General features: G+C 39.2%; 6 protein-coding genes across 16 annotated transcripts; 1 reads left to right on the top strand and 5 right to left on the bottom strand.

Annotated features, from left to right (window-relative positions):
* Nucleotides 1-296: 296 nt before the first annotated feature.
* Nucleotides 297-3,739, bottom strand: LOC105699861 (UBX domain-containing protein 6). Of its 2 annotated transcripts, XM_012425242.2 has the most exons (7): nucleotides 3,092-3,739; nucleotides 2,733-2,807; nucleotides 2,267-2,465; nucleotides 2,039-2,188; nucleotides 1,538-1,952; nucleotides 1,119-1,414; nucleotides 297-982 (listed from the first exon to the last, which is right to left on the bottom strand). In XM_012425242.2, the coding sequence occupies exons 3-7, from the start codon at nucleotides 2,344-2,346 to the stop codon at nucleotides 589-591; spliced, it is 1,335 nt and encodes a 444-aa protein (XP_012280665.1). In that variant the 5' UTR covers nucleotides 2,347-2,465; nucleotides 2,733-2,807; nucleotides 3,092-3,739; the 3' UTR covers nucleotides 297-588. The 2 variants fall into 2 exon arrangements, with proteins under 2 accessions (XP_012280665.1, XP_023290159.1); XM_023434391.1 differs by lacking the exon at nucleotides 2,733-2,807.
* A 130-nt stretch (nucleotides 3,740-3,869) lies between these two features.
* LOC105699860 lies at nucleotides 3,870-9,089 on the bottom strand. Its single transcript, XM_012425241.2, has 10 exons — nucleotides 8,758-9,089; nucleotides 7,142-8,575; nucleotides 6,705-7,066; nucleotides 6,280-6,633; nucleotides 5,936-6,206; nucleotides 5,369-5,787; nucleotides 5,065-5,292; nucleotides 4,495-4,970; nucleotides 4,308-4,419; nucleotides 3,870-4,131 (listed from the first exon to the last, which is right to left on the bottom strand). Exons 1-10 carry the CDS (start codon nucleotides 8,771-8,773, stop codon nucleotides 3,976-3,978), a joined length of 3,828 nt encoding a protein of 1,275 aa, XP_012280664.1. The 5' UTR covers nucleotides 8,774-9,089; the 3' UTR covers nucleotides 3,870-3,975.
* A 316-nt stretch (nucleotides 9,090-9,405) lies between these two features.
* LOC105699595 (otoferlin) lies at nucleotides 9,406-17,066 on the bottom strand. The gene is given in 25 exon segments (XM_023434378.1): nucleotides 9,406-9,799; nucleotides 9,880-9,980; nucleotides 10,051-10,223; nucleotides 10,302-10,537; nucleotides 10,660-10,847; nucleotides 10,942-11,072; nucleotides 11,162-11,496; nucleotides 11,562-11,691; nucleotides 11,777-11,921; nucleotides 11,981-12,115; nucleotides 12,189-12,256; nucleotides 12,258-12,560; nucleotides 12,636-12,849; nucleotides 12,925-13,194; nucleotides 13,262-13,360; nucleotides 13,362-13,646; nucleotides 13,732-13,848; nucleotides 13,924-14,250; nucleotides 14,343-14,657; nucleotides 14,793-15,025; nucleotides 15,590-15,782; nucleotides 15,858-16,017; nucleotides 16,098-16,251; nucleotides 16,332-16,476; nucleotides 16,555-17,066. Coding segments are annotated over 25 exon segments (4,812 nt in total). The 5' UTR covers nucleotides 16,729-17,066; the 3' UTR covers nucleotides 9,406-9,618.
* A 109-nt stretch (nucleotides 17,067-17,175) lies between these two features.
* On the bottom strand, nucleotides 17,176-18,857 carry LOC105699893 (GILT-like protein C02D5.2). Of its 2 annotated transcripts, none has more exons than XM_023434373.1 (5): nucleotides 18,654-18,857; nucleotides 18,143-18,273; nucleotides 17,834-18,019; nucleotides 17,425-17,745; nucleotides 17,176-17,351 (listed from the first exon to the last, which is right to left on the bottom strand). In XM_023434373.1, exons 2-5 carry the CDS (start codon nucleotides 18,266-18,268, stop codon nucleotides 17,265-17,267), a joined length of 720 nt encoding a protein of 239 aa, XP_023290141.1. In that variant the 5' UTR covers nucleotides 18,269-18,273; nucleotides 18,654-18,857; the 3' UTR covers nucleotides 17,176-17,264. The 2 variants fall into 2 exon arrangements, with proteins under 2 accessions (XP_023290141.1, XP_012280721.1); XM_012425298.2 differs by having other exon boundaries at nucleotides 17,834-18,013.
* Nucleotides 18,858-19,110: 253 nt separating this feature from the next.
* Nucleotides 19,111-22,243, top strand: LOC105699844 (conserved oligomeric Golgi complex subunit 3). Its single transcript, XM_012425199.1, has one exon. It carries the CDS (start codon nucleotides 19,327-19,329, stop codon nucleotides 21,868-21,870), a length of 2,544 nt encoding a protein of 847 aa, XP_012280622.1. The 5' UTR covers nucleotides 19,111-19,326; the 3' UTR covers nucleotides 21,871-22,243.
* Nucleotides 22,244-22,317: 74 nt separating this feature from the next.
* Nucleotides 22,318-25,319, bottom strand: LOC105699845 (crossover junction endonuclease MUS81). Of its 9 annotated transcripts, XM_023434372.1 has the most exons (11): nucleotides 25,168-25,319; nucleotides 25,040-25,083; nucleotides 24,549-24,944; nucleotides 24,358-24,466; nucleotides 24,126-24,279; nucleotides 23,876-24,078; nucleotides 23,567-23,807; nucleotides 23,251-23,464; nucleotides 22,970-23,182; nucleotides 22,753-22,866; nucleotides 22,318-22,694 (listed from the first exon to the last, which is right to left on the bottom strand). In XM_023434372.1, the coding sequence occupies exons 3-11, from the start codon at nucleotides 24,927-24,929 to the stop codon at nucleotides 22,449-22,451; spliced, it is 1,875 nt and encodes a 624-aa protein (XP_023290140.1). In that variant the 5' UTR covers nucleotides 24,930-24,944; nucleotides 25,040-25,083; nucleotides 25,168-25,319; the 3' UTR covers nucleotides 22,318-22,448. The 9 variants fall into 9 exon arrangements, 8 of the variants coding, with proteins under 8 accessions (XP_023290140.1, XP_012280625.1, XP_012280626.1 ...); XM_012425202.1 differs by lacking the exon at nucleotides 25,040-25,083 and having other exon boundaries at nucleotides 24,549-24,983; nucleotides 25,084-25,319; XM_012425203.1 differs by lacking the exon at nucleotides 25,040-25,083 and having other exon boundaries at nucleotides 25,084-25,319.
* Between the last annotated feature and the right edge of the window lie 21 nt (nucleotides 25,320-25,340).

Raw genomic sequence — 25,340 nt, 5'->3', positions numbered from 1 at the left:
GTCCTAATTACCGATATCTACGGGGTAGAATAATCTACGGAGGGAGGAGACGGTAAGTCATTTACGGTCTCCTCGCTTTTGCATTTACAAGACCCTATGTACGATTAAGAAAAACCAAGTCGAAGTGAATAACCTTGAGACTGGTAATCGCAACCTAGACCTTTACTTCTTTTAATGAAGAATCAATTGCTTCTATATTGCGAATGTACTTCTGATGTGCAATCTTTGTAAATTTCGTACGGATTCAATAAATGTAATACTTTGTACGTATCATCTTTAGTAACCGTAGGAACAACTGAGCGTATCTAATCTTTTAATTTGATAAAATTCGATTGGGTATTTACAAACGTTGAGTCTTTGAATATCGTACAGTACGAGGCGACGGGTTCCTTTTAGTTTACTCAACGTGATTAAATTGCAGCTGAAAAGAGCACTTTTCTCATTTCTGATTATACAGCGAGAAAGCATACTTTACATTTATCGATAATCACTTTTACAAATGGATGTAAATTATAGACACACAGAAGACGCTATAGTTACGCTTGGGCTATAGTTGCTTTTGCAGTAATTGATGCAAACGAACGACGATTACGTTTCCAATTGCTGCATGAGAATGATGACTTCATCTTTCAAGTACGTTGAAGGCTTATTATCGGTAACATTCCATGAAAACCGTACGATGCTCGTTGGTACCAATCCCAAATCCAAAAGAGTGCTCTCTTTATCGCTCCCGAGATCGTGACTACTTAATTTCTTTCCACTGAACGTCGTCAGAACGAATGGAATTTCTTCACTTATTAAGCTTTCTTTCACAAACGTTATAAGGTTGTCAATCGTTTCTGTGGTAGCAAACGTTCCTTGAAGCGTGATGCCATCAGGAAATTTTACACGAATTATTGTAAACCGATAACATTTCATGTCCTTTGATGCATTTCTCATTTCTGTTGTACGAAGTGTTTCGTTTAACTTCACCGTTTCGGTTCTGCACAAGTGAAAGTTGATAAGAATTTATTTACAATTAGCATACGATTCATAATGATTAACATTTCCCCGTTAGGAAGTATGCAAAATTTCTGGTTATATTAATATGTTAATAAGCACAGTCATTAGGTTATTACCTGTGCTGATATTCTTTTTTAATTTCTTGCGCTGAAATTTTGTAGAAATTTGGAGGTAGTTCTGTGTATTCCAGGGTTTGACTCGGAAGTAATACCTGTAAATTCCTATCTAATTCCAAGGGTATCGGCTCCACCGATTTAAGAGCATCTAATAATATTGATATATTTTCTGTGCTGGAATTTTCAGGATTCCAGATCAAAAAGTCTTCTTCTTTACCTTCATGAATTATTTTCCTTTCTTCGAAGCCAGCTGCTTTCAATAACTCTAAGGATCCCTCCAGTGGTTTTACTTTCTCCTAATTTCGATGGAAAAAGAAATAAAATTTAAAAAAATCAGTTAAATGAAGTAACACGTACCGCTGCCATCGATGTTACGAGTAATATTAAAAAACGCATGCAGTAACTGTACATCTCCTTACCTGGAATATTTTATTAGATAATCGAATCTTCCAATATTTTTCATCGGTCAAATTTTTAATGATATTTTCAAGATATTTACATAGTATTTCTATACAATTCCTGATTCTCTCGTCATCAAAGTTGCAGTTCCGAATGATCAAGCAGGCTGTTAAACCTGGCTCATTTTCGAGCTGCTCAAACAGAAATTCTCGAATCTTTGAATGCCATTCTTCCTCCGGTAAGATTTCCTCCGATACTAATGGACAACGAAAATAGATATCGGATACAATCGATGTAGCACTCTTGGTATCGTGACTCGTGTTTTTGACATTGTCCCTTTCATCGGTATTGCAATTTTCTGTGGGTAACATTGATTTTGCACTCATTTCAGCCAACAGCTCTTTCTTCACCTGTGCTTGTATCGACGAGTACGATCTAAAATATGTAGAATGGTTGCTATCTTTACTTTTGTTCGTGTACATTTGTATATATGGCAAAATAGATCAGAAACCGATACATACGATTTAACAAAAGGTGCAACCTTTTTCTTAGTTTCTAATCGAGCTAATGCAGCTTGGCCAGCTATTTTTGCTTCAGGGGTTGGTTCAATTCTTTGAACGTTTTCTATGCTATGACTTGGGGCAGATGTAGGAACGCGTGATTCGGTTAATCTAACAACAAAGAACCAATGGTTAAGACAACCGGTAAATATCTAAAGTGATAAAATAAAATAGACCATGCTTAAATACTTGTGTCCTTGTCCTGCATTTTTGAATTTTGAATTGGCTCTTTTCTTAAAGAAAGATGTAATTTTGTCAGCCATTTCCATCACTAGGACTTCACAGGTAGAAGCAATAATTCTTGAAAATTAAATTCTTTGAGAGTGTTCCCTTGGTAACCTCAATTGCAAAATAGTTTCTTGTAACTTTTTAACGGCCTCGGGTGGTGCTGAAACAATGCGATTAACCACATGTTGAAATTAAATATTAAGCCAAAATAATTAAAATAGTTATTAATCGAAATCATAGCAAAGAAAATTCCTAGCAGACAAATTCCTAGCAGACAAGATTCCTAGCCGATACCGTTTAATTTCTAACATTTAATTACGATTAAAGATCCGACATGGTTCTACCCCTCTCAGACTATAATTATTATTCTATAAAAAATAATCTACCCAACAACGAGCAAAAATACCCTTAATATGCCGTAAATTACCTATCTCCACGTGAAAGTTCTTTGTTAGCAGCTCGACTCGCAGGCGAACGTCAAAGAAGTGAGGTTAGGCTTTTGCTACAAAAAGGTAGTATCGTTTTAAATCGAATCCTGCGTTATCTCATTTGATTGAAATATAACCAACGATTAACTTGGATATAAGTATTTCACTTAGTTAATTCAACTGCACACGGTCACAAAAGCATGCTAAGTAAGAGAAATAAAAAATGGCAAAATAAGTCGCCAGCTAACACTGGCTAACACGGACCAGCTGACGCCAGTGGTCGAGCGATTACGCGGCATTTAACCCATCCGATCGTCAACCACCTAGTGTCGATGACTCATCGAATGTCGAGTCTCACCTGGCTTCATGAACCGATCGCAAATCCTAGTTCCATAGACGTGCCAGGAAACGCAGATCAGGGCTACGTTGGTGGCAAGCAACGCGAGGAAAACTCGCACCAAGAGAGACTGAAAGTCGTCGAATGCCAGCCACGTTAGAACGGTTTTAAAGCGTTCGAGAAGATCCTGCTGTGATTCATTCGTAGGGGCCGCGGTTGGCCTTTGCGAGATCCCGAGCGCTGTGACAACTACACAAAACACTTCATAAGTGAACTTATTGATCGTCTCGATGAAAGAGCCATTCTCCCCAGCCGACGTATACATCGGAAACCTACTGGGAAGTCGAATTTATCTCCAAGTATTCCGACTATCCCGTTTTCTACTCCGATTGTGCATCGATCCTCGTTCGGAGCGGTCGGAAAGAAGATCGAGTTTAGTACTTGCGTGTCACCAAATGACCACCATCTCGTACACGAGTACTGCCAGTAACGCCCCTTAGACCATAAATATCTAGACCTCGCATAGCAGTGGAAGGGGTAACTCGAATACCACATGGACCACGTGTGCCGACGGCACTCGACCCAATCGGATTTTAGACCGCCTTGCAGCGGAAGGGGTAACGAATGTACATATGTACATACATATGTACATGCCACGTGCCCAACGACTCACCTGACAATTAACCCGTTGACTACTCTGCTACTAAGAGCGTCAGGCGTTGACATAGATTCATCTACGATAGAACACGCGCTTAATTTGATCGTATTGTAGATTGTACTTTGTCGAATTATTACACGGTTATATGCAACGTGCTTTATTATTCATTATCATTTATGTGCCGTACAAAATATCTCGTATACAAAGGGGGAAAAAAATAAAAAAGCGGCGTTTGCATATACCACCCTTAGATTTTCCCAGTGAATTTGTAAAACTTTGCGTAAGTATTATATAAAGTTTTAAATATTTCTTGCTTGGCCGGTGGCAAAGCTCGCGATAGACAAGATATCGCATGAGGGTCACAGGTACTAAAAAGATGACTCACAGCATTCTCTAGAGGATTCTGTAATGATGACGATAGCGTATCATAATGTATCAATTATAATAAAAAGTGGAGTATATAGAAATACCAAATTATTTGTAAAATAATGTTTAAGAAATCTGATCAGCCTTGATGTTGATTTTTATTTGAAAAGTCTGAGAATTGGCAAATGTGAAACTGAAAAATTAATATCTTACCTTTATGTCGGTTGGTACGACTCCCTCGGAGAAGAACTCCACAAAATCAGCTATAACGTAAGGGCTGATTCTTGTCATGTCTCTTTTCAGTTTTACTAAACTAATTGCCATTCTGCAATAATTTTACAAAAAAAAAAAAACTGTAAATACTGCTAATAGAAGGTAATTTTGAAGAAAGAGTACATACCTTTCTATGTCAAGAGCAATACTCTTCAGATGTTTGTTGTCAAAGCATTTCTGATCCTTTCGGGATTCTATTATGGTAATTTTCACTACCTTTCGATACACCAGCAACAACATGGGAAGTCGGTCCATAATGGAATTCGTATAAATTCTTAGTATCGATAAGCACAATGACATCACATTTGTACATGCTAGTATACCAATTTCTCGTAACGATTTCATAGCGTTCTGCATGATTAGGTCTATTGTTGGTGGCGTAACAAACATATGTTTTGATACAAGGATGCCTCGGAAAAATGTTAATACTTTTAACCAACATTCTTTCGAGATGGGAGTAGTTCCTATTACGTAAAAGAGATTGTGTACTGCAGTGGATCGAAGCTTCTTACGTGCGACAGACATATCAACATTCAAGATGCAATCCCAGATGAAAAAAGCATTGTCGACGAGTGTCAGGTTTGTCTCTTGTAGTCCAACTGCCTGTAAATGGATGTGTATTACTTGTAGACCACGTACAGGCAAAATATTCCGCGTATACGTTAATAAAAAAACTTGTTCGGCACACGAAACTTACCACTTGCTCGTGTAGTAAATGCAGCAGTTTGTTTAGCGAGGACGGTGTTGCCATCAGTAAAGGAACTAATACATTTTTGTAAGGATTTGCGAGAGTTGCAACCCATATCCGATCCGCAACTTCTGTTTCGATCTTTAAGGTCTTATAATGTTTCAAAAGTACTTCCGTTAGTACCAAGCCTTCTTGAACGAGATCTTTCTCTTGACAGGTTACATTCACCGTTTCGTTCTTGAAACAATAAGTAACATTTATTAAATATATTAAACAACACCGTTTGAAAAAATCCACACGGTATACAACCTACCAGAAAAATATAATTCAGAGCCGCTTTAATCTTCTCGTCAAGATCGTCCCGGATCTCGTTGTATACAGCAGCAGCTTTCAATACCGCCGTTATATTTCTTATATCGGCAACTCCATCAATTTGCGATGGAAAGGCATTGACAATTTTCCGACATAACTTTCTTTCTACCTTCTTAAAAATTATTTTTTGTTCAGAGGTCAACTTTGACTTTATATTTTCTATACACTCTAATAGAGCACATGCGGATGTCGCATCACATTCTTCCGACGTGATTAGAGGTTTAAGGGTAGCGTATGAGGTGACGTTGCTCAAGAAATATTTAAAAGCTTTTGAGTAAACTTTATTACTCGCTAACTCGCTCATCGGTGGTCTTGGGTTGATATATTGAAATATATCAAGACCTCTTTTCTCCAGGGCGTCTGAAAACAGTAAACATCGTGTATTAGCATTTGTACTGGCATTGAATCTAGCATCTTTTTCAGTAAATGGCGTACGATGTAATACCAATAAATTATATAAGGATAATGTAGAAAATATTAGAAAATAATTTTAATAACGTGTAATTACCCAATAATATTTTGTTACATGCCGTCGTCACATTTTCAGATTGACAACACTCTCTGCTAACGGAATATATAATTATAAACACTAAAGTCTTGAGATTTGTAGACAAATGTAACAAGGGTAAGTGTCGCAAGATATCTATATATCTCCGAATGTTGCAGGAACTTTCAAGTTCTACACACGTCCATTTCGGTTCTTCCATTTTTGCCTTTATACTTTTCAGGAGGTGGAGAATCTCCGAGTCATCAGCTTCCTCGCTTTCTGCCACTTTTACCTATTAGTCACAGTTTCGGGTTTATTGTGAATTAACTTTAGATAAAAAAAAAAATAATGTAATCTATTCTTACAGTATCGATGCATTCTGTCAATGAACTCGTAAAACTTGGGGCGATCTCTCTTCCAAGATGAACGAGCACTTGACACAGCAAAACGACTATAAAACTTTTATTTTCCAGTAAACTTTCTTTGCTCAAGATCATAAACCATTCTTCACCATTATTTCCTTGCAACGTTTCGTTGGCAAATAATTGCAATGCTATCTCTGATTGTTGTACGTTATTTAAATATAGTAGTATTTCGGGGTAATGTTTCAATATGAGATACCAGGAACAAGTTGGATTTCCTACTAAATCATTTAATATTTCTAGTGGTTCGTTTTCACCTTCTTCACATGTTTTCAAATCATGTAGCACGATCTTATTCTGAAACGGTAAAATTCTATAAAAACAACAGTAACTAATGAGCATTTTATACATTTCTTATTAAATCATACCACGGCCATTTTGCAGTTCTCGTTCCCATGTTCGATGACCCTTTGAACTAATTTCTGCCAAAGGTCAGACGATGGCAAAGAATTCGTTTTGTTTAAAGTTATCTTTGAAGCATAATGTTTTGTTAAGTTGAACATTTCCTTCCATGATAATATAGCGCAGAGTAATGCAACGCTAATTTTGTTATTATGTTTTAACGAAAGCATTTTCTCAGTTAATAATGACAATGTATTTCCTAGTTCTGTAAGAACTGTGAAAAACTTTGCTTGAAGGGTATGTGGGACGGTATGTTCGGCAATACGCACACCATTGAAGAAAGCAACCAATAATTCAATGGTCCCTCTTATCATCACAGAACTTGAACCTATTAAATACTAAATCAATTACATAGATGTAATTATAATAAACATTGGACTAATATATGTTTTGTTACACTTACTCGAAGGCATAAGTTTGATAGCTTCCGTGCAATCGATATTTAAGTGAAACATTATAGATTTTAGAACATCTATGACCTGGGAACTTGTTAAACCTTCGACACACCTTGTGAATCTCAACTTGAATTTCAATGGAAATATAACATGCTTCTTTCCACTGAACATTTTGTTTTCCATCAGAGATTGTTTTAATGCCATTAAGAACCACGATACAAGCTTCTGTTCCCTTCTTAAGCGAATGCTAGCTTCCACGATATCGATTGTGAGACTCTCCAAAGAATTTTCTTCAGTTTCTGAATTCCCTTCCATTGGTAATATTTTCTTCAATATGGCTGGTAACTTATTTTCGATAATAAGAGGATTCAAACTACAAACTCTACTAATAACAGTGTGATCAATAGTATTTAACGTTTCTTTGGAAAGTAATTCTTCAATAATATCTTCGATGTAAGATGTCAATGTTGTGCCTTCAACTTTATTGTTGAAGTCAAAAGCAATGTCATTTAGACATCCAAGAACAGAGCTTAGAATTTTAATTTTATGTGCCCCTGCCGAATTAATCATATATCTGAATATCTTGTCAAGCGTCACAGGATCGTATTTATAAGAACTTATTGCAGCTCGGTAAATGTACAGAAAAACTACTGAATTAGTTTCAATGTTTGTCGTTAGTATATTACTTTTCAATGTTGAGAACAACTTTGCTGGGATACTTTCTACATCCGTTAGTACATATTCTTTGTACCGAGTATATCTGAACTTCCCAAATACTATATGTTGAAGACATTTATGAGTTTCTGCTCCCAATCTATTTGTATCGTTTGTGTTTATTTGAGCACACAAAGCATATAAAATATTGTTTAAAAACATTTCTGTAAACTCGTCCTTATTAGCAGATTGTTTATATATTTGCACGTTGCATTCTATGCAATTAACTGCAGCCTTTAAGGACAGTTCTGTCAAAGGGTCAGTCTTTAATGCAACATCGTTGACGTAATCATACTTGGATTCTTTATCGTTGGATTTTAAAAATTTGTACATATATCTCAATAAACATTCAGAAAACTGTCCAAACTTCGACAATTTGGTTCTGAAATACTGCTGCATTCCTACATTCGAAAATATCCAGCAACAACATATTAATATGTCATAGTAGCCTGTCTTTACTCCAATATTGAACGAGTCAATTAATGAATCGATCAGTTTTTCTTTTATTTCTGGCCTTAATGTAATTCCACCGTCAACATTGTCAGAGCACAAGCATAGATTCAGCGTTTGCCATACTCTTGAGTCCTTTTGCGAAGTCATACATAACCATTGCAAAATAACATCATTCTTATGAATGAATGGTAAATTAGTATCATGCAAGACGTTATGAGCAAATTTCAAACGCTTTGCTATAGGCTCTTCGTCACAATTTAGACATTGCAACAATTCTAGAAAATATGCAGTAAGATTATCATTTCTTTTCTTTTTTTTTTTAACAGATAAAAGTCTTGACATAATCGACAGAGCTTTCAAGAGGTTAAATTTCCACAAGCTGATACCAAGTGACACAAATAAATAAGTTACAACTGCCTGTCGATTACAACTTTTCCATATAAGTTGAAAAACTCACCTTTTGATAATGCCATTATTACTGTGTCTTTATTTTTGTAAAAACATACATTTACATCAAGAACCTAGAATCGTTTCACTTCTTCATGGGATTTTCACTCCATGTACGAATCCGGTACTAGTGTTGCTTTCTTTATTCAATTTTCATTACTTTTATTTACTTTTTTGTTATTTCTGTATCTCACTTTTTACTCAAATATATTTATAGGTAATTACTTCTTGGGTTGCTCCAACTTCGCTGGACTTCGCCACGTGTGAAACTATTTCCGAAATCCCGGCGCGTTAAAGCGTCGTGGATGACAAACCAATCAAAACTCCGGCGGAAGTGTTACACGAAACCAAAAGCAGCACTGATTGGCTCTTCATCCTTGTGCCAGTAGGACCTAAGCTGTATTGCCTTTCGACTTGAGCTCCGCCATCTTTCCACCGGAAGCATGGTGACGCCACGGATACACCGGCCCGATAATGAACCGTGATTGGGCCGGTGACGTCGTCCAATCACGGAGTCGGTCACGGCCGGGGATTGCGGCCCGGCCGGCGGAAGAGGAGTAATTTGACGCTTATGTTTAAAATTCTTTCGACTCAACACTGTTCATTATCAAATTTTTAGTTGAATTTATTATATTTTATTTAGAAATAGAAGGGCGTAATATATACTTTAATCGCATAGAAATTTAGGGACGTATTATACCTACTTAACTTGGACGCTTTTGAAAAGAAATTAATTGGACGAGTGAAAACATTCCATTTCCCAACTTTACATGAAATAGTGTATCTGTTACCTAAGAAAGGGAGGAAATACTGCAAGCGAAATTAGTATGGTTGGGTATGATTAGCTACTTAATAAAAAAACGAATACTTGCTAGGCACCCAACAGTCTTTTAACGAAATAACCGGGGAAGGCATACACCGCACATGCGACGAGTAAGGCTCCCAGAACTCCTGTAATACAGCATATAATTTTCCATTTATAATATCTGCACACCACGAAACGAAATGCCTTCCAAGGGTTACGTAACCAGGAATAGGATGTATCGGGACGACTGTAAGATAGAAAACGATTTGTTGCCTGGTTTGCTTTCACTTTCTGAAAGATAACGATTGAAAATACAAATTGGTATACTTTGGTGGAGGGAGAGGTTCGGGGGGTTGTCTCCCCAGTCCCACAGGATCTTTATCCGCTTCGTCTATGAGCATTAATATCAGTTCTAGTTCGATCTTGCCCTATGACAAAAAAAATACTTTAACTCGGTTTTATAATTCCACATCGGTAGGTAATTAAAATAATTTTTACTGCTTGGACGTATTCTCCTGCTTCGGTCCTGTAAGTAAATGGTAACCAGGTTTTCATTCGCATGGTTTTAAACAGATTTATGGTAGTAGACTCTGGATCCATAACTTTGAGAGTACAGTTTTTTGGGTTTGCACTCCCTTTCGGCATCCTCGATAAATCGATGGAAAGTGCGCCTAATTAAGAATATACAATTTGACATATATTTAAATGATTTAATCGGCTCTTTTTTTTTTTGTCGAGATTAAATTTACCTAAGAAATCGTCGGGTGACAAATGATCACTGTCCCACACTTGCAAGTTCAATTTGCACGGGACCTTTTGTTCTGTCTCATTTTTTGCAAAAGTCGACAATTTTTTTTTAATTACCATCATTCTCTCGCTACTTAAATACGAGAAACGAAAGATGAATCTCCAGTTGAAATTACCCTCTCCAGTCAATGAATTGTAATGAACATCTGTCTTCTGAATGTCATCGTGAACGATCCACCTGATTTCAATGAGAATAATCGATAATGAATATTTGAAAATAATAAACGGGGTAAATGTGCGATAGTTTGAAACTAGTATTACTCTTGTGTCTGAAGAAGTAGTAGATAGCGTGGCACCTACCCTTTAACGTAAATATCTGAACACTTCTCCCCTGTTAGAAACTGACTATCCACGAGAGGTATGTCCTCCGTGTTCCAAATGATTATTCGAAGTTCGTAATCCTCGGGGGTGTGGGGTGTTATATCGATCGGTGGTTTCATAGGCAATTCGTTCTCTTGGAATATTTCGACCCAAAGTTCCAGTTTGCCCTAGAGTAATTGTCACCGTTTGTTTTAACGGATTGCTGGCTGGAAATGGCCCACCGTGATGGGGTGATTTAAGAGAGAGACTCGTTAGAAATACCTGTTCCAGTCCTGGCCTCTCTGGATTAAAAAGTGAACGCCTTTCGACGTGCTCCGGCACGAGGGCATGCCCACAAATCGGAAATTTGTCCCACTGGTGAAGAACATTGAGTGCCATGCAATTTTCTATGTCTGGAAACCACGTATCGTTTATGAAATTAATATCCAAGTTTGTATATCTCCTAACGAAGTAACGTAATGGATAATTGGGAAAATACTACCGGCTTCGGTAGGGTGTTCCAAGACCGCGTTAAAGGGAAAACTCTTTTTCCCGATTTTGACCACGTCTTCGTGGTACTCCGGCACGGGGAGATTGTTTTTCATGCATAGAAATTGCAAGATTTGCGATGGACTCTCCTTGTCTCTCCATACATTGTACCCCGTACTGGCGTAAGTTTTGGCCAAGCCGCAGTTTGCTCGGTGCCTGCTGTAGAACCGATTCTCAATGTCTATTTTCGTTTCCCCGATTAAATCGTCCGGACTGGTAGCATCGTAATCCCATATTTGTATCGTTAAGGTATGGTCTCTCGGAAAGGTCGCTTTAATTTCGAACAATCTAAAGAAAGATCGGTCGAAGTGACTGACTTTTGGAAAAATTGAATTCGACGAGTGATGACTTACTTGCCGAATGTTGGATTCAATTCGTTTGGGATGTAATTTTTCTTGTCGTTAACGCATGTTTTTCCTAACACGACGCGCAGGTATGGATCCGACTTTCCTGTCAAAGGATCACTGGGATGCAGATTTACTCCTGAAATTGATTTTGAAAATGTTTTGAAAATGATCTAATGAAATATTCGTCGATCGGAACGAGCCGAACGAATCGGGAGATGTACCTTTGATGACGTAGACCCGTACGAGGACTTTGATGGACTCTTGAGAAGGATAGTCGTCGCAGATGCCGTACGTCGCGTCTCTACCCCTTTTTGTTTTACATGGCACGTTTCCGGGATGGGGCCAGCGATAGAGGGCAATGTACCCCTGTATTCCGAGATGTTATATCTATATTCGAAGATATCGTATCTACGTGCAACGCGTACCTTAAATATTCCCACGACATTTTTTTTATATACGCGGGACTCGTTGTCCAATTTTCCCTTGACCAACTCGAACGTTCTAATCCTGTCTTGGAATCCTGCAAACTCTGGCTGTGTCTCCAGTTCCGAGGTATATATCTGGCAAATTTCAGGTGATCATTTTCAATCGGTCGTATGGCGTAACCCACCTTCTTTGAAACGTTAACTTTACCTTAAACGTGGCTACGGATTTACGCCGATATCGTGGACTCCTTATCCCGGCCATGATATCTTTCTCCTCCTGAGAAAAACGCCAAGTATATCGTGGTTTCTCGGTCGACTGGAGTATTACTCGTTATCTGTCGAATTACCTGTAAAGATGCAAAATATTTACTCCACCAGTCGTGCGTTCCGTCGTCGTCGTCTCCGTAAATGATTTCCTCCTTCTTCCTGCAGCATCGGGTTAGCATCTCGAATACCTTTGAGTTCGTAACGAACGATAAGGTTTTCTTGATTAAATGCGGTTTCGCAGGGTTGCGCAGCTTGTAGGAGATCAAACCCTTTGATTCCTCCACGTCGGGGTTATAATCGCGAGGCAGAGGTACTGTGGAAGATGGAGAAAATATAATTGAACCTTAATTCCGACCCGTGTGGTAACATTTGTTAAACGTTTGCGTACGTATTACGTTGGACGAATACCAGAGCTCTGCGGCACGATTTCCCGTAGAATTAAATAATTGTGAATTATACTCCTCCTCCGTTATTAAACGATGAAGAAAAACGTGCACCGTAGGAATAAAACAGACTCCAAGGTATTTCGAACAACCGAATCCCCGGGAATCGTATGCCTTGATCGATACGGGTGGATAATAAATGTCGTTATCTGGCATTTCCTAAAAGAGTAAAATGAGTCCGATCAGCCGTTGGCGAGATCCTCTTTGACTTTGCAACGCGTTGTTCCTCTTTACCAGGTCGATGACAACGTGCGTCTTTTGGAAATTGCAAAATTTCTTGGCACTTTCCATGATCTCCGAATTAACGTGCACCCCACCAGTCTCGATAATGATTTTAGGCTTCAAAACGGGAAGAAGGTGTACCCGTTTCATATCCCGAACGCCCCAAAAGATGATCTCCAAACGATGAGTCGTCATTTTGGGCTTAATGTCTTTTGGAATGCTGTATAATTTTTTCGCTGGTTTAACGCGCACGGATTCGACCCTGGCGTCCTCCTCTCCCATCTGAGGTAAAGGAAATTAGTCGGTGACGTTACGTTAATGTCTGACTCTTCCCCGGATTTTCCCGCACCTCGATGAGCTCGAATGCCGCCAGAATGGCACCGTTGGCATCTCCAAGCCGATCATCTCCCGAGGCGAATTTGTACCACTGTAACTTCGGTACCGAATAAGGTTCGGATGAAACGTTGACTATCGGTTCCGCGAAACTCGTTCCAAACGGTTCCATCGTCCCCTGTTGAAGGTGTTCGTCGCTCTTGACACGAGTCATTCCACAGAAATCTCATCGAAAATGTGCGAAAATGTGCGGGGGGGAAACTCACGCAGAAATCTTGGTCGAATATTTCGATGATGACTTTCGGGGGAAGTCGCTTGATGCCGGATCGCGTACCGAAGATATCGACCACTGGGAATATGAGGGTTTGGTCCCAAAACGGATCGAGACTTTGTCCGATGACCTGTTCGCAAATTGATCGGGATGAATCGGAAAAGAAATCCATGTAACGCCCCGGAGTCGGTTCGGAGAATCGTCGGTTGACTCACTTGCGTGGACATCGAATGCCCGTGAAATTTAACTCTCGTTAACGGATCCATGAGTCCCGAACTGTCCATGCCGGGATCGAACCGTCCTTGAAACACGTGTGCACGGAGTTGAAACTTCTGTAATCGAAGGATGGAACCGCGAAGACAGAGAATAAAGAGAAGTATCTTAAGATAAAGGTAAGGGGTAATTACGTGCGATTCCGTATAAGTGAAAGCCTGCGGGAATTGATCGGTTTGAACGGCGTTGTCGAATCCTGCGGGAATCATGCTCCAACAGGCATTCAGGTATTTCGCGTTCCCAAGCCACAAAAGCAAGTCGATATCGTAAGAATCGTATCCGTAAACCGTCCTCCCATCTTTGGGATCCGTCAAGGATATATTGACTCGTTGGCCACATTTTATGCCTCGACCGCAGGCTTCCTCTCCGTAGAAAATGTCGGCAGCGGTAATGCTCGCGTAAGCTACGCGTTTCGATCCGGTGACCATCCAAACGTACACATCCGGGAAACCGTGTTGCGGCTGAAACGATCGTAACTTTGATTCGCCCCCGAAGGATGAAAAAGGATGATCTCTCTTTACCGGTAGAGTCCCGCGTAATAAGAATAATTTACATCTTGGCATAGCTGCCGGATCTTGTGCAGGTATTTGTAGGCGTGTATCGTCGCGATTCTGATGTAATTGTTATTCGGGAGTGGTCCGTTGATTTCCACGATTTTGATGATACTTTCGATTTCTTCCCGACACAGGGTCATTCGGTATCTATCGAGTTTCGTCGTGCCACCGTTTTCCTCCATGATTTTCGTGTCCATCTTCTCTAAATAATCCGACAGGTGTCTCGACAACGTCCCGACCATCTCGTTGTACCTCTCGTAAGCTTGTCGGTGCTCCACCGCGATTAAATCGTCCAATTTCTCAAGCTCGGTTTCCTGTAACGAAAGTTTTCGGATACAGCGCTTCCGCTTTGCTCGACTCTCGAAAATAAGCGGATACTCGGCGACGTTAAAATCGAAGCGAGCCGAGACGACGACGACGACGACGACGACGACGACGACGACTCTTACGAGGAAATCGGCGAGCTTCAGAAGACTGTTGCTATTTAGTATTCTCCACTCTACGTTCGGCCAGAAAAATCTGATATTTACGCAAGGTTTGGTCGCCCCTAAGGATGCGCGTTTACTTTTGCTCGATGGCGCGCTTTCGCCCAGAGGCTCGGTCTTCTCCTCCGATTTGACGTCTCCTATCGAGAAGGGTCGCTTTAATGACAAGAAGGGGTCCTCGCCTAGCTGGTTCTTACCTACGGATTTGTCCCAGTTCCCCTGACCATTCCGTGGATTGGAAAATCGCCGACTCGCGTTGGCCAATCCGATCTCGAATGCAACGGTACGTGTTTTGCATCGAGATCCGTCGGTGATGCACAAGTCAAAAAGTACGCCGACCAGGAGGTACTCGTCCGTACTCCAAAAACTCGACTGCGACAACGGGTTCGATCGATCGAAACGTTTGAAAATCGAGCGGGTCTAACGTCTTATCGGGTTTAAGAATCGTGATCTAATTCACCTCAGTTATCGGGGATATCTCCTCTACTTGTACGCCTCTTTCGAACGAAGCTTCGGGATCGTCCATTTCCGTTTTCATCGAAAGTAGAAGTTTGCCGCGATAAGCCGGTTGGCCGATCGGTCTTCTACAAGGATAATAGGCTCCGTTAAATTCCTCCCTACCGTAAAAAATGATAAACGACGGCCCGAATGTAGGAAGGAATTCTAGAAATGGAAGCGAAAGTCAGAAAGCGGGGGAGGATGGAGAGAGGGAGAGAGACAGGACTTACGATATCAAACCGATTAGGTTCATTTCACGTTACCTCGCTCGTTCTCGGAACTAAACGTTTTGCTCAAATTTAAAATATGATTAGAAACGATGCGTCCCTTGCAGCCACTCGTCGCAGCCTTTATGGCGATTCTAACTCGGCAGCATAACGGAGGAAACATTTCCTTGAAAATAATTCTCTCGAGGAATTTCATCTTGGAAGCCACTCGTTGCTTATTCGTGATACCCTGCACAAATATTTATGTTACAACATCCCCGGGTATCCCGGTACTCGCGGAATACCGCAAATAACGACTACTCACTTTCATCCCCGAGAAAGATATCTGCACGTATACCTTTCGCGTCTCGGCGTGGCAGCAACGTTTCAAATCTAACTTTGGTAAATCCTCCGCCCAGTAAATCGCGAATAGAAATCGGGCTTTATGCCTCACTTTAATACCTCGAACGGGTAGCAACAGATTCCTAAGGTGCAAGGTTAAGGGTTGAGGGAAAAATATCCCTTCGGCCGGCTAGTTTGAACGAATTAATAGATCGGATCGTACCCCTCGATGTCTTCCTCCCCGTCCGTGTCCGGGTAGACATTTGGCTTCAGTCCCCTCGTAATGGCCGTTATGTCGCACTTTACGAAACCTTTGCATCTCCCGGAAATGTCTTTGGGATTCGTTAACATTGCCCACTTGTGCAGGAACTGATGATCTGCCGTCAAGGACACGAATTAAGGAAACGGTCAGCCACTCGTCCCGGCTAATTAATCGGAAAGATGACTAATTTATTACTCGGCTGATCCCACACGGTTGCCACTTCAAAGTCGGTGCTGCTGTAAAGTTTCAGTCTTCTTAGGAAAGTCTGAAGGTACACAGCTATCGTGACACTTTTGCTTAGAAACTCGTCGAAACCGCAGGTAAAACTGAAGACGAAGTACTGCAAGTATTGCGTTTATGTAGATTGACCGCAAAAGAATCGGAACTTGCGTAGTTTTTCGTTTAAACGAGACGTTACCTCGTTGTAATAAGGATTGTCCGTTTTCTCTCGAACTATGGTGCGTTTCTTTTGATTGCCAATTTTCACCACCACCGTGGGATTCGCATTTTGAGCTAAATATCTCGCTTCGATGATCGTCACGCACACCTGGTATAGGTCCTTTGAAGCGCGATTTATGCTCGAGGATGCCATTTTTATCTCGATCTTCGGACTCTTTAACGGTTATTTGCATATACGGTCTAAAAAAAATCGTCACTTTGTTAATTACTGTATTCAAGTCTAAGCTTTCGCATAAGATGTTACTATTTCGAGCATCTCGGGACGAAGCCTTGACGAATGGGACGAACATCGATGACAATCGATGAAACGTCGGTCATGGCATATCCGTCCCTCTACGTAAAAGTTGAACGCTATTCCAGTATCATCAAACTTAGGAGTGTTCCTAAAGTCATCGCCGAGCTTCCGCTGATACTCTTGCGTTTAACTTTGATCTTTGTCATACGTTAATGAACAGCTTTTGAGATGCGATAATAAAAACAGTGTTGTAGTACGAAACGGAATATTTATACTTTTTAATTCTTTCAAGCGATAACATACCTTTTTCATGTACATTATAATTAACATTAAGAAACAACAACGTTGTCTAGCAAAACGATATGTCATTATTGTTCGTATAAAGTAAAAGTACACCGGAGTACAAATCGTGATCCTGTACATTTGAATATTTTTCACATGCAGGCAAGGGGCTGCACTTGGATTCGTTGGCACACTTGTTGCAATAAATTTTTTAAAATAGCTGGCTGATTATCCACTTTCTGCGTAAACGTGAGTATTAAACAACAGTTATTAATCGAGAAAGCACTGAATCGTGTTAAAAACAAAGTTTACCTTATCGAGAGTAATCGTTGGTACAAAGGACATTTTTGGATCGAGTGCTTCCGTCATTTCCCCGTACATGGCTAGGAGCTCCGTTCCTCTGGAGCTTCTGTAGCAATTCAGTATTGGCTCGTAGTCCACCTGCATCGTTTTGGCACAAGCCTTCATCGTGCTTAGTGGTTGAATATTGTGTTTGAGCATACAAGAGACATAACTTAATTGCACAAATGGTACTTTAATGACGTCGATCGCACAAGCATGAACTATATTTGCGTCGCATTCGATCCGACCATGCTGACACATAAATTGGTAATTGTCCCCTTTCTTGAAAGTCTGCAAATGCATACATCATGTAATATGGACGATCCACACGTACAAACACGAAGGAAAACACGAGTGTGAAATAATTTAGTGACGACACCTTTGCCTTGCCATAGGGTATCAGTTCTATCTGTATATTGTCTGGTATGGCATTATATGTTGGAATCAACTGCTTGACAACAAAACTTTTTGAGTCGGGACACAATGCTTCGTAGTATACGGTAACCGATACTTTCTGTGGCCTAACTTTTGACTCGGTATCAGCCTTTTCTTTTTCATCCTGTAACTATGCTACATAAGATTTAATACTACTATTAGCAAACGAGTGAATTATCCGTATACGTTCATTGTACCCTTAACATGTTTAATTAGTTTAAATCTCGGCAAGTAGATACAAATAAAACAAAACCTTTATCTCTTGCAGCTCGATGGAATTGTCCCATGAGAACTTTGCCCACATTTTTGTAGATTGCCAAAGTAAAAATATCGATAGGGCAGCCAATAGCAGCCTAAATCTGTAATTTACTGCCACCATTTGTACTGCAAACGAAAAGCTTGATCAATGACATTCCAAATTAATTCCATTTAGCATAGAATGTTTTACTAATTCAAGAAATTTGTTATCATTATGATGGAACAATAGTTAAGTACATATATCCATTGGGTAGCAATCCATGTGACCGTTACTTATTTTTTGTGAAGGATATAGTTAACATATATGTATAAAAAAAAAAAGAGTTACTCTTGAAGGCAACCAAGATACACTACATGGGCAGACCGTGTATATACATAAACTAGTCCTGAAAAATACGCGTGATAATTAATATCGTTTTTTGTCAGCTCTGCTATCACAAATGAGTGGACATTCAAGTGACAACTACGATCGGTTGAACTGAAATATTATATTATATATTACGTACGTTCGATGAAAAAATAAATGTGACATCAAGATCATGCAATTCCATCTAATTTAGGCGGAAGAAAATTCGTGGTAATTCGCTCGTTGCATTTCACGATCGTTAATTGTGCCAGAGTATTCACATGCGGCATCAAAACGAGGCTGAAATCACCCAGGATTCACTGTCACTTGTGATGTATGCACGTAAAATACATATATGACATAAATGGAAAAAATGGCAAAACTGATTTCGCGCGTATACACCGAGTTTCGGCCGGTAAAGCCCGATTCCACGATTCGAGTTAAGCAGAGTTTAAGTGGTTTACAGCAGGTTTAAATCACGTATAAACCAGTTAAACTTCGGTTAACTCAAGTTGTGGAATCAGGCCTGAACAATAGTAGTTATAAAACCGGTGCAAGGTAGGCCAGTATAAATAAACTTATGATCAAAGGTAGAAGCGCCATCTTCAGCCGTCTTCGTGGCAAACTATGGCAAACGGTAACCAATTGACAAGTATGGCCAAATGTAGCTAAGTTCCACCGAGCGGAAATGTTTAAAAAAGGCGATTATTCTATTAGCCAATTTCATGAATAACCAAAGGTATTGTGCTCGATCGATGCCAACAATTTTAGAGACTAAGTGCCTTTAAATTATCGTCTCCGCATTACCGGCACTGCAATTCAGATGTACGAGAATGGCTAAGCAAGGAATCGTTCAGAAAAGTTTAATGAAATGTAATATTTTGGAAAACACGGTGGCTCCTTTAGTGGAGCGTCAAAAAGAACTGTTGATAGCTCTTGAAAATGAAGTTAGTTCCTGGGATGTTGAGAATACAAAAAACGCTGTACAGCGGGCCGCACCAGTTTGCGAGTCGTACTCCCATAGCGGTCGGATTGAAACTAGCGACGAGTTACTGCGATGTTATGGGGAGCTAGAAAGAAGGTATATGTATGGAGAAGATACAAAATATGCTTTGGTTCTGGAGCAACTTACATGTAGGAAAGCAGAGTTGGACGAATTATGTATTCGTGTAGATGGAGTTCTGGAAGAGCTATCGACATTCATTCAACGGTATACGACGGTTTCTGATAAAACAACACCTCTTTATGTGGCCAGTGAACAACTCATCTCCGATCAAAAGGTATTGAAGTGCTTAGTCGATGGCATTACGGAACGCGTAAAGTACTTTAAAGCCGTCGATTATATCATGGAGAAATTAAATGCACCAATGTTATCTGTAAATAGTGATGTGTTTTTTACTATACTGAATGATATCGACACTAATATGGACTTTATAGAAAATAATACATCCTTCAGGGAGAGCAATTCTTATTTGGTCAAGTACAAACATTGTCAGTCAAAAGCAATAACTCTTATACGACATTATTTATTTAATTTATTTACTAATGCAACGGAAAGTATTCTTCATCCTAAGGAGGATCATTCTGCCCCTAAGAATTCGGATGCCACGTTGGCTTTATTCTATGGAAGGTTCCAGACCATTTTACCTAAGGTAAAAGCAATCGTCGAACAGGTCGAAGCAAAGTCATATAAGAGGCCTGAGTATGATAATCTGTTAGTCGAGTGTCAGCAGCATTATCTACATCAACGCGGAATGGTATTAGGACCAAGCGTTCAAAATGCTTTGCAGTCCGTCAAAGAAACTTACAATGGCGATCATTGCAGCTTGGTGAGAAACTCTTGTGCCTTGCTGTTGCACGCGTCGATCGACGAACACAGATTGTTCTATCAGTTTTTCTCCAAGCCTGCTTCTGGACTCGAAGATTACCTTGAGAATCTGTGCATCTCGTTGTACGATATGCTCAAACCCTTTGTGGTAAATATCAATCATTTGGAAACATTGGCTGAGATTTGCTGTATATTTAGAATTGAAATGTTAGATGAACACGTGCAAACCAATCTGGAACCTCTGCAAGGTTTTGGTAATGTGTGTTTACAACTGTTGCACGATACAAGAGAAAGACTGATCTATCGTGCCCATTTGTATCTGCGTTCGGACATCTTAAATTACAATCCATCACCTGGAGACTTGGCATACCCGGATAAATTGAAATTAATGGAGGATATAGCGGAATCGATACGCGAAGAAACTCGACAAACAAGATTAAAGAGGATTTCATTGTCGTCATTGGACACTACTTCTTCGGACTTGACATCGCGAAATCATCTCGTGATGGATCCTCTGTATCAAAAACCTCACGTTGGTAATTCACCAGCCGATTTGCACGGCATGTGGTATCCTACCGTTCGGCGGACGCTGGTTTGCTTATCGAGGCTTTATCGATGCGTCGACAGACCGGTTTTCCAATCATTGAGCCAGGAGGCTATTACTTTGTGCGTACAAAGCGTAGAAAGTGCAGCACAGAAAATTCAAGGAAGAGCTACGTTATTGGATGCAGAACTTTTTCAAATAAAACACCTATTGATACTTCGAGAACAAATTGCTCCCTTTCAAGTAGATTTTACCGTTAAGGAGTATAGCTTGGATTTTTCCAAAGTAAAAACTGCCGCTTTCAGCTTATTGGAGAAACGCTCGAGATTGTTTAGTTTATCTAATAACGCACTTCTGGAGTTCTTATTAGAGAGTGCACCGCAAATGAAAGAACAGTTGATTGATTCGAGGAAGCACGTGGACACAAGACTTAAATCTAGCTGTCAGCGATTGATCGCGTATGTGACGAACTTAATTGTGAACCCAATTACGGTATTCTTGGATGAATCAAAGTTGTGTATCGATCCGAATGGCACGAGTCGTTTGCGGCAACATCCGTGTAGTGGTGTCGAAAAGGTGGCGGAACTGGTACGCGAAACGTTGCGTCTAATCAAGTTTAAACTACCGAGCATTCAGCAGTCATTGCAGTTGTACCTTGCCAATAGAGAGACCGAGTGTATCTTGTTTAGGCCAATAAAGAACAATATCGTAGCTACTTTTACTCAGCTGGCACAGTTGATAAACAGTCATTATAACGAAGAAGAATTATCAGTCATTGCATGCCCACTGCCTGAGCAAGTTTCCGTCATGCTTAGTTCGAGCAGTCTGGTGCAAGAGAAGGGAACGCATAATGTGGAAAAAGATATACCGGTGGAAAGTCGGCATCCTGTTGATAATTCTCTATCTAGTTACGCAAATCAGGGTGAAACTCAAAATTTGGAGAAAAGAATGGACATGATAGGATCGCTAGAAACTTTCTCCAAAGATACTCCGGATGAACAGTAGTCAAAAATTCTTTATTGCATACGTGGCGAACACATACATAAGAAACCGTTACGTTAATATTTCTGTGAGAGGTAAGGTGTAATCGGATATAAATAGTAGAAGTATGTTAATGTTAAACTCAGTGCAACGTATCGGAACGTCAAGTTTCCTTATACTCTTTGGAAACTTTGTGAAAAAAAAATGTTGTCTCCTTTCCGAGTTCTATGTAAATATGTAGACATCGTATACCTTAGGACACGCATTTTGTAATACGATTTTCAAGCTCGATACTCCAGGTGACTACAAATATAGTATTTTTACATAATTCAAACCAAGATGTACAGATTGATGATCGATGTGGAGGAATAGATTGTTTAATGAAAAAAACAAAATACTTAAATGCGTTTCTGTTAACACACATGTCCTATGTCTAGATTTTATATTAGTAAACTTTTAAATATTCAATTAGTTCCTTTTTTTTCCAGGATGAAAAAGTCAATGAAAGGCAGATTCAGAAAAGAGCTGTTTGAATAAAATCTATATTTATTAGATTTATAACAATTAGATGTAAAAGTAGTAAAAATATTTATATAATTGATTTATTCCAATAACCTTCTTGTGTAAAATTGATAAATAGTTTTACTCAATGCATGACCTAATTGACGCTTCAACGATCCAGCTTTTATATTCGCTAACAACTTCTCTCCTTCGGGGCCAGCATTTGTCAAAGCAGTTACAAGAAGTTTTGGGGTTGTATACTTGTCTACTATTGCTAGCGCCTTTTCAACGGAAACCCCCTTCAATTGCAACAATTGCCGGATAAACATCTGCTTCACTTTAAAATTCTAAAAGAAACCAAATTAGTATTCTCCATATTAAATATTACATTAAAATAATTAATACCTTTAGTTTAGATGAGGATTTGTTAAAGTCTTTAAATGCCACGAGATAAATTTTGTAGTTATCAACATTTGTGGTAACTGGATAATTTTTTTTGCACTCTTCTAGATGTATTTTCTGTAATTGTAGAAATTTGCTAACTTTTTAACACGACCATATTAATTTTTTTTTTTTAATAAAATACATTGCAACCGTTACAAATTAACAACGTAAAACATACTTGGAACTTCTCGGTTAATAATTTGGTAACCATAGCTAAATATTGCATGGACTCTCGATGACTATCGGTGTACTTAACGGTGAAGCCATCTTGAACCGAGGAGTTGATTGAGGCTTGAAGTATCGATGATATCGGTAAGCCAGTATATTGATTGTTGCCATAACTCTCGATCATGTATATGATATTTTTTATGCCAGATTGCTTTAGTCGAAACTGAAAAAATTATTGTATCATAGAATAGTTTTATATTTTCTAGACAAATATAGGATATTAATCGATACCTTTTGCTCATGAAATCTACCATCTTTAATGCTTGCACCTAAATCATCTATGCGTTTCCTCTCGACAATGTATGGCAATACTAACTCTTCTCCGGTGTCTTTACTTTTGGCTATCCATGCAAAATCTCCAATCTTTAAACTACGAACTTCGAAAAGCACTTTGGTCTGCGTTAGCTCTATGAGCGTGACATCGTGAGTGGGTCTGGTTTTACCACTGTATTGCAATAATAATTATTATCAGTGGAATTGAAAAGCAAAAAGAAATGAAAGCATAGTTATCACATAATACATCCAGGTAATATCTTTTGGGCTTTACCCATCCGTTTCGCGTGTGTCTACTAATAATACGACATTAAATGTGTGCGGTGCAAAACTAACTCCAGGTTCCGTTACATTTACTAAACTCTTCAATTGTGTGTCTACGTTGATTGGAGTTTTTTTACTTATAGTTCCCATGGCATGACTTTGTTTCATTTTGTCATAATTACTCTTGATAACGTTCCCAATTTGCGTATGCTCTTGGTGCACTTCAAAGTCTATGACCTCATTTTCCTCGCCTGAAATGTTTCAAATCAATAAGTCCTTGCACGGAAATGTATAATAATGTATACTATGTTATTCTTACGTTTTCTTACTGACTTGGTTCCATGCAGTACTTTTTGTGCATCGCTGTTGCCCCTTTGAGTAACTTCCGATGACAATTCAATGTCTCCCCTATGTGGAAAATGATGCTTCAAATTTAAATCATTTTTATTCATCTGTGACAACTTTGTAGCAAGAGTTACTCCTTCATTTGTTAAGCTATACCTACATCGATCAATGTTATTTCTAACAATAAACAAGTTTTAAATTAATTTCCAAAATAAAATACATACTTTGGGGGACGATTTCGCTTTAAAACTAATCCCTTAGAGATTAATAATGACATCGAGGACCAGGCACTACAGCGTGTAGAGGGTTTGCAAACTGTAAAGGAATGATCACAATACGCTTGAGCTTCTATTTGCAACTCTGCCTTAGTTAAATAACCTGTTAACAAATTGACAATGTAAAATGCATTATAAACTGTTTATAACAAAAGTAACCGTATAAAAATAATAATGTTACCTGAATAATTGGGATCTCTTGATTTATTAAATAATGCAATTAAAATAGCATAGCCCCCTGATCTCCACGAAGGAACGTATAGTTCCGTTGTCGGCACAGAAACAAAATGCTTAAAATGAAAACATCAGATATGATTTTACATTTATAGTGTATTAAAGATCCCTGTAAGATATAATACAAAAAAAACTTACTCCGGTTTTTTCATATATACTCTTCGTAACTTTTTTCCCTTCCGTATTTTTAACATTTATATCCTGATCACCTAAGATATATTCAATGGTACCACCAGCCTCTTTTTGCTTGGTTAAAGTAACCTGTAGCTGCGGTGTCCCTCTCTGATGTTCGGCCAACTTTTTATCCAACAGCGTGCAAAGATTTGATCCAAAGTTTTGCAGAATTATGCAATCCTTTCCTGTTTCCAGAGGCAAAGGGTATTTTCTTAACGTTGCAAGCGCTTTTGAGAAACAGTACTGCATATCGGAGCCTTTTGCTATCGCTTCGTCTCTCCATTCCAGTAGCCAGCGTTCAAATAACGGATTGGGGCAATTTAGTCGTTCTTTTACCCTTTTCATTGTTTAAAAATATTTCTACGAAAAATGATTTATTTAGCTGAATATTATTCTTCCCTATAAATGAAAGTTGTTTTCAAACAATCATTTTGGAATGTCGAATGACATCGTACATTTTATTTCATTAACTCATCATGATCTTTTATATTGGATTCACCTGGAAAGAAAAATATTGATCAAGGAACTTCTGTTTCACCGGACAGCATATTTCAATTTATAACTCGTGTCAACGATATCTGACAATACTTGACGATACTGGACGATACTGCCGGGCACTGCTGGGCACTGCCGGGTACTGCTAGATTTTGCAGTCACTACGAAAATTCGCTTCCCTCATTGGTTGCCGTTTGTCGACTGCACGATTGTTTCCAAGGTACGTACATACACGCGCGTTCTCAAATAACCAAATTGTCG

This window comes from Orussus abietinus, unplaced genomic scaffold, assembly GCF_000612105.2.
Source record: "Orussus abietinus isolate OABI.00-Male unplaced genomic scaffold, Oabi_2.0 scaffold10, whole genome shotgun sequence".
NCBI lineage: Eukaryota > Metazoa > Arthropoda > Insecta > Hymenoptera > Orussidae > Orussus > Orussus abietinus.
Note: the sequence above shows the minus strand (reverse complement) of the source record. Positions and strands in the feature narration are given on the sequence as shown.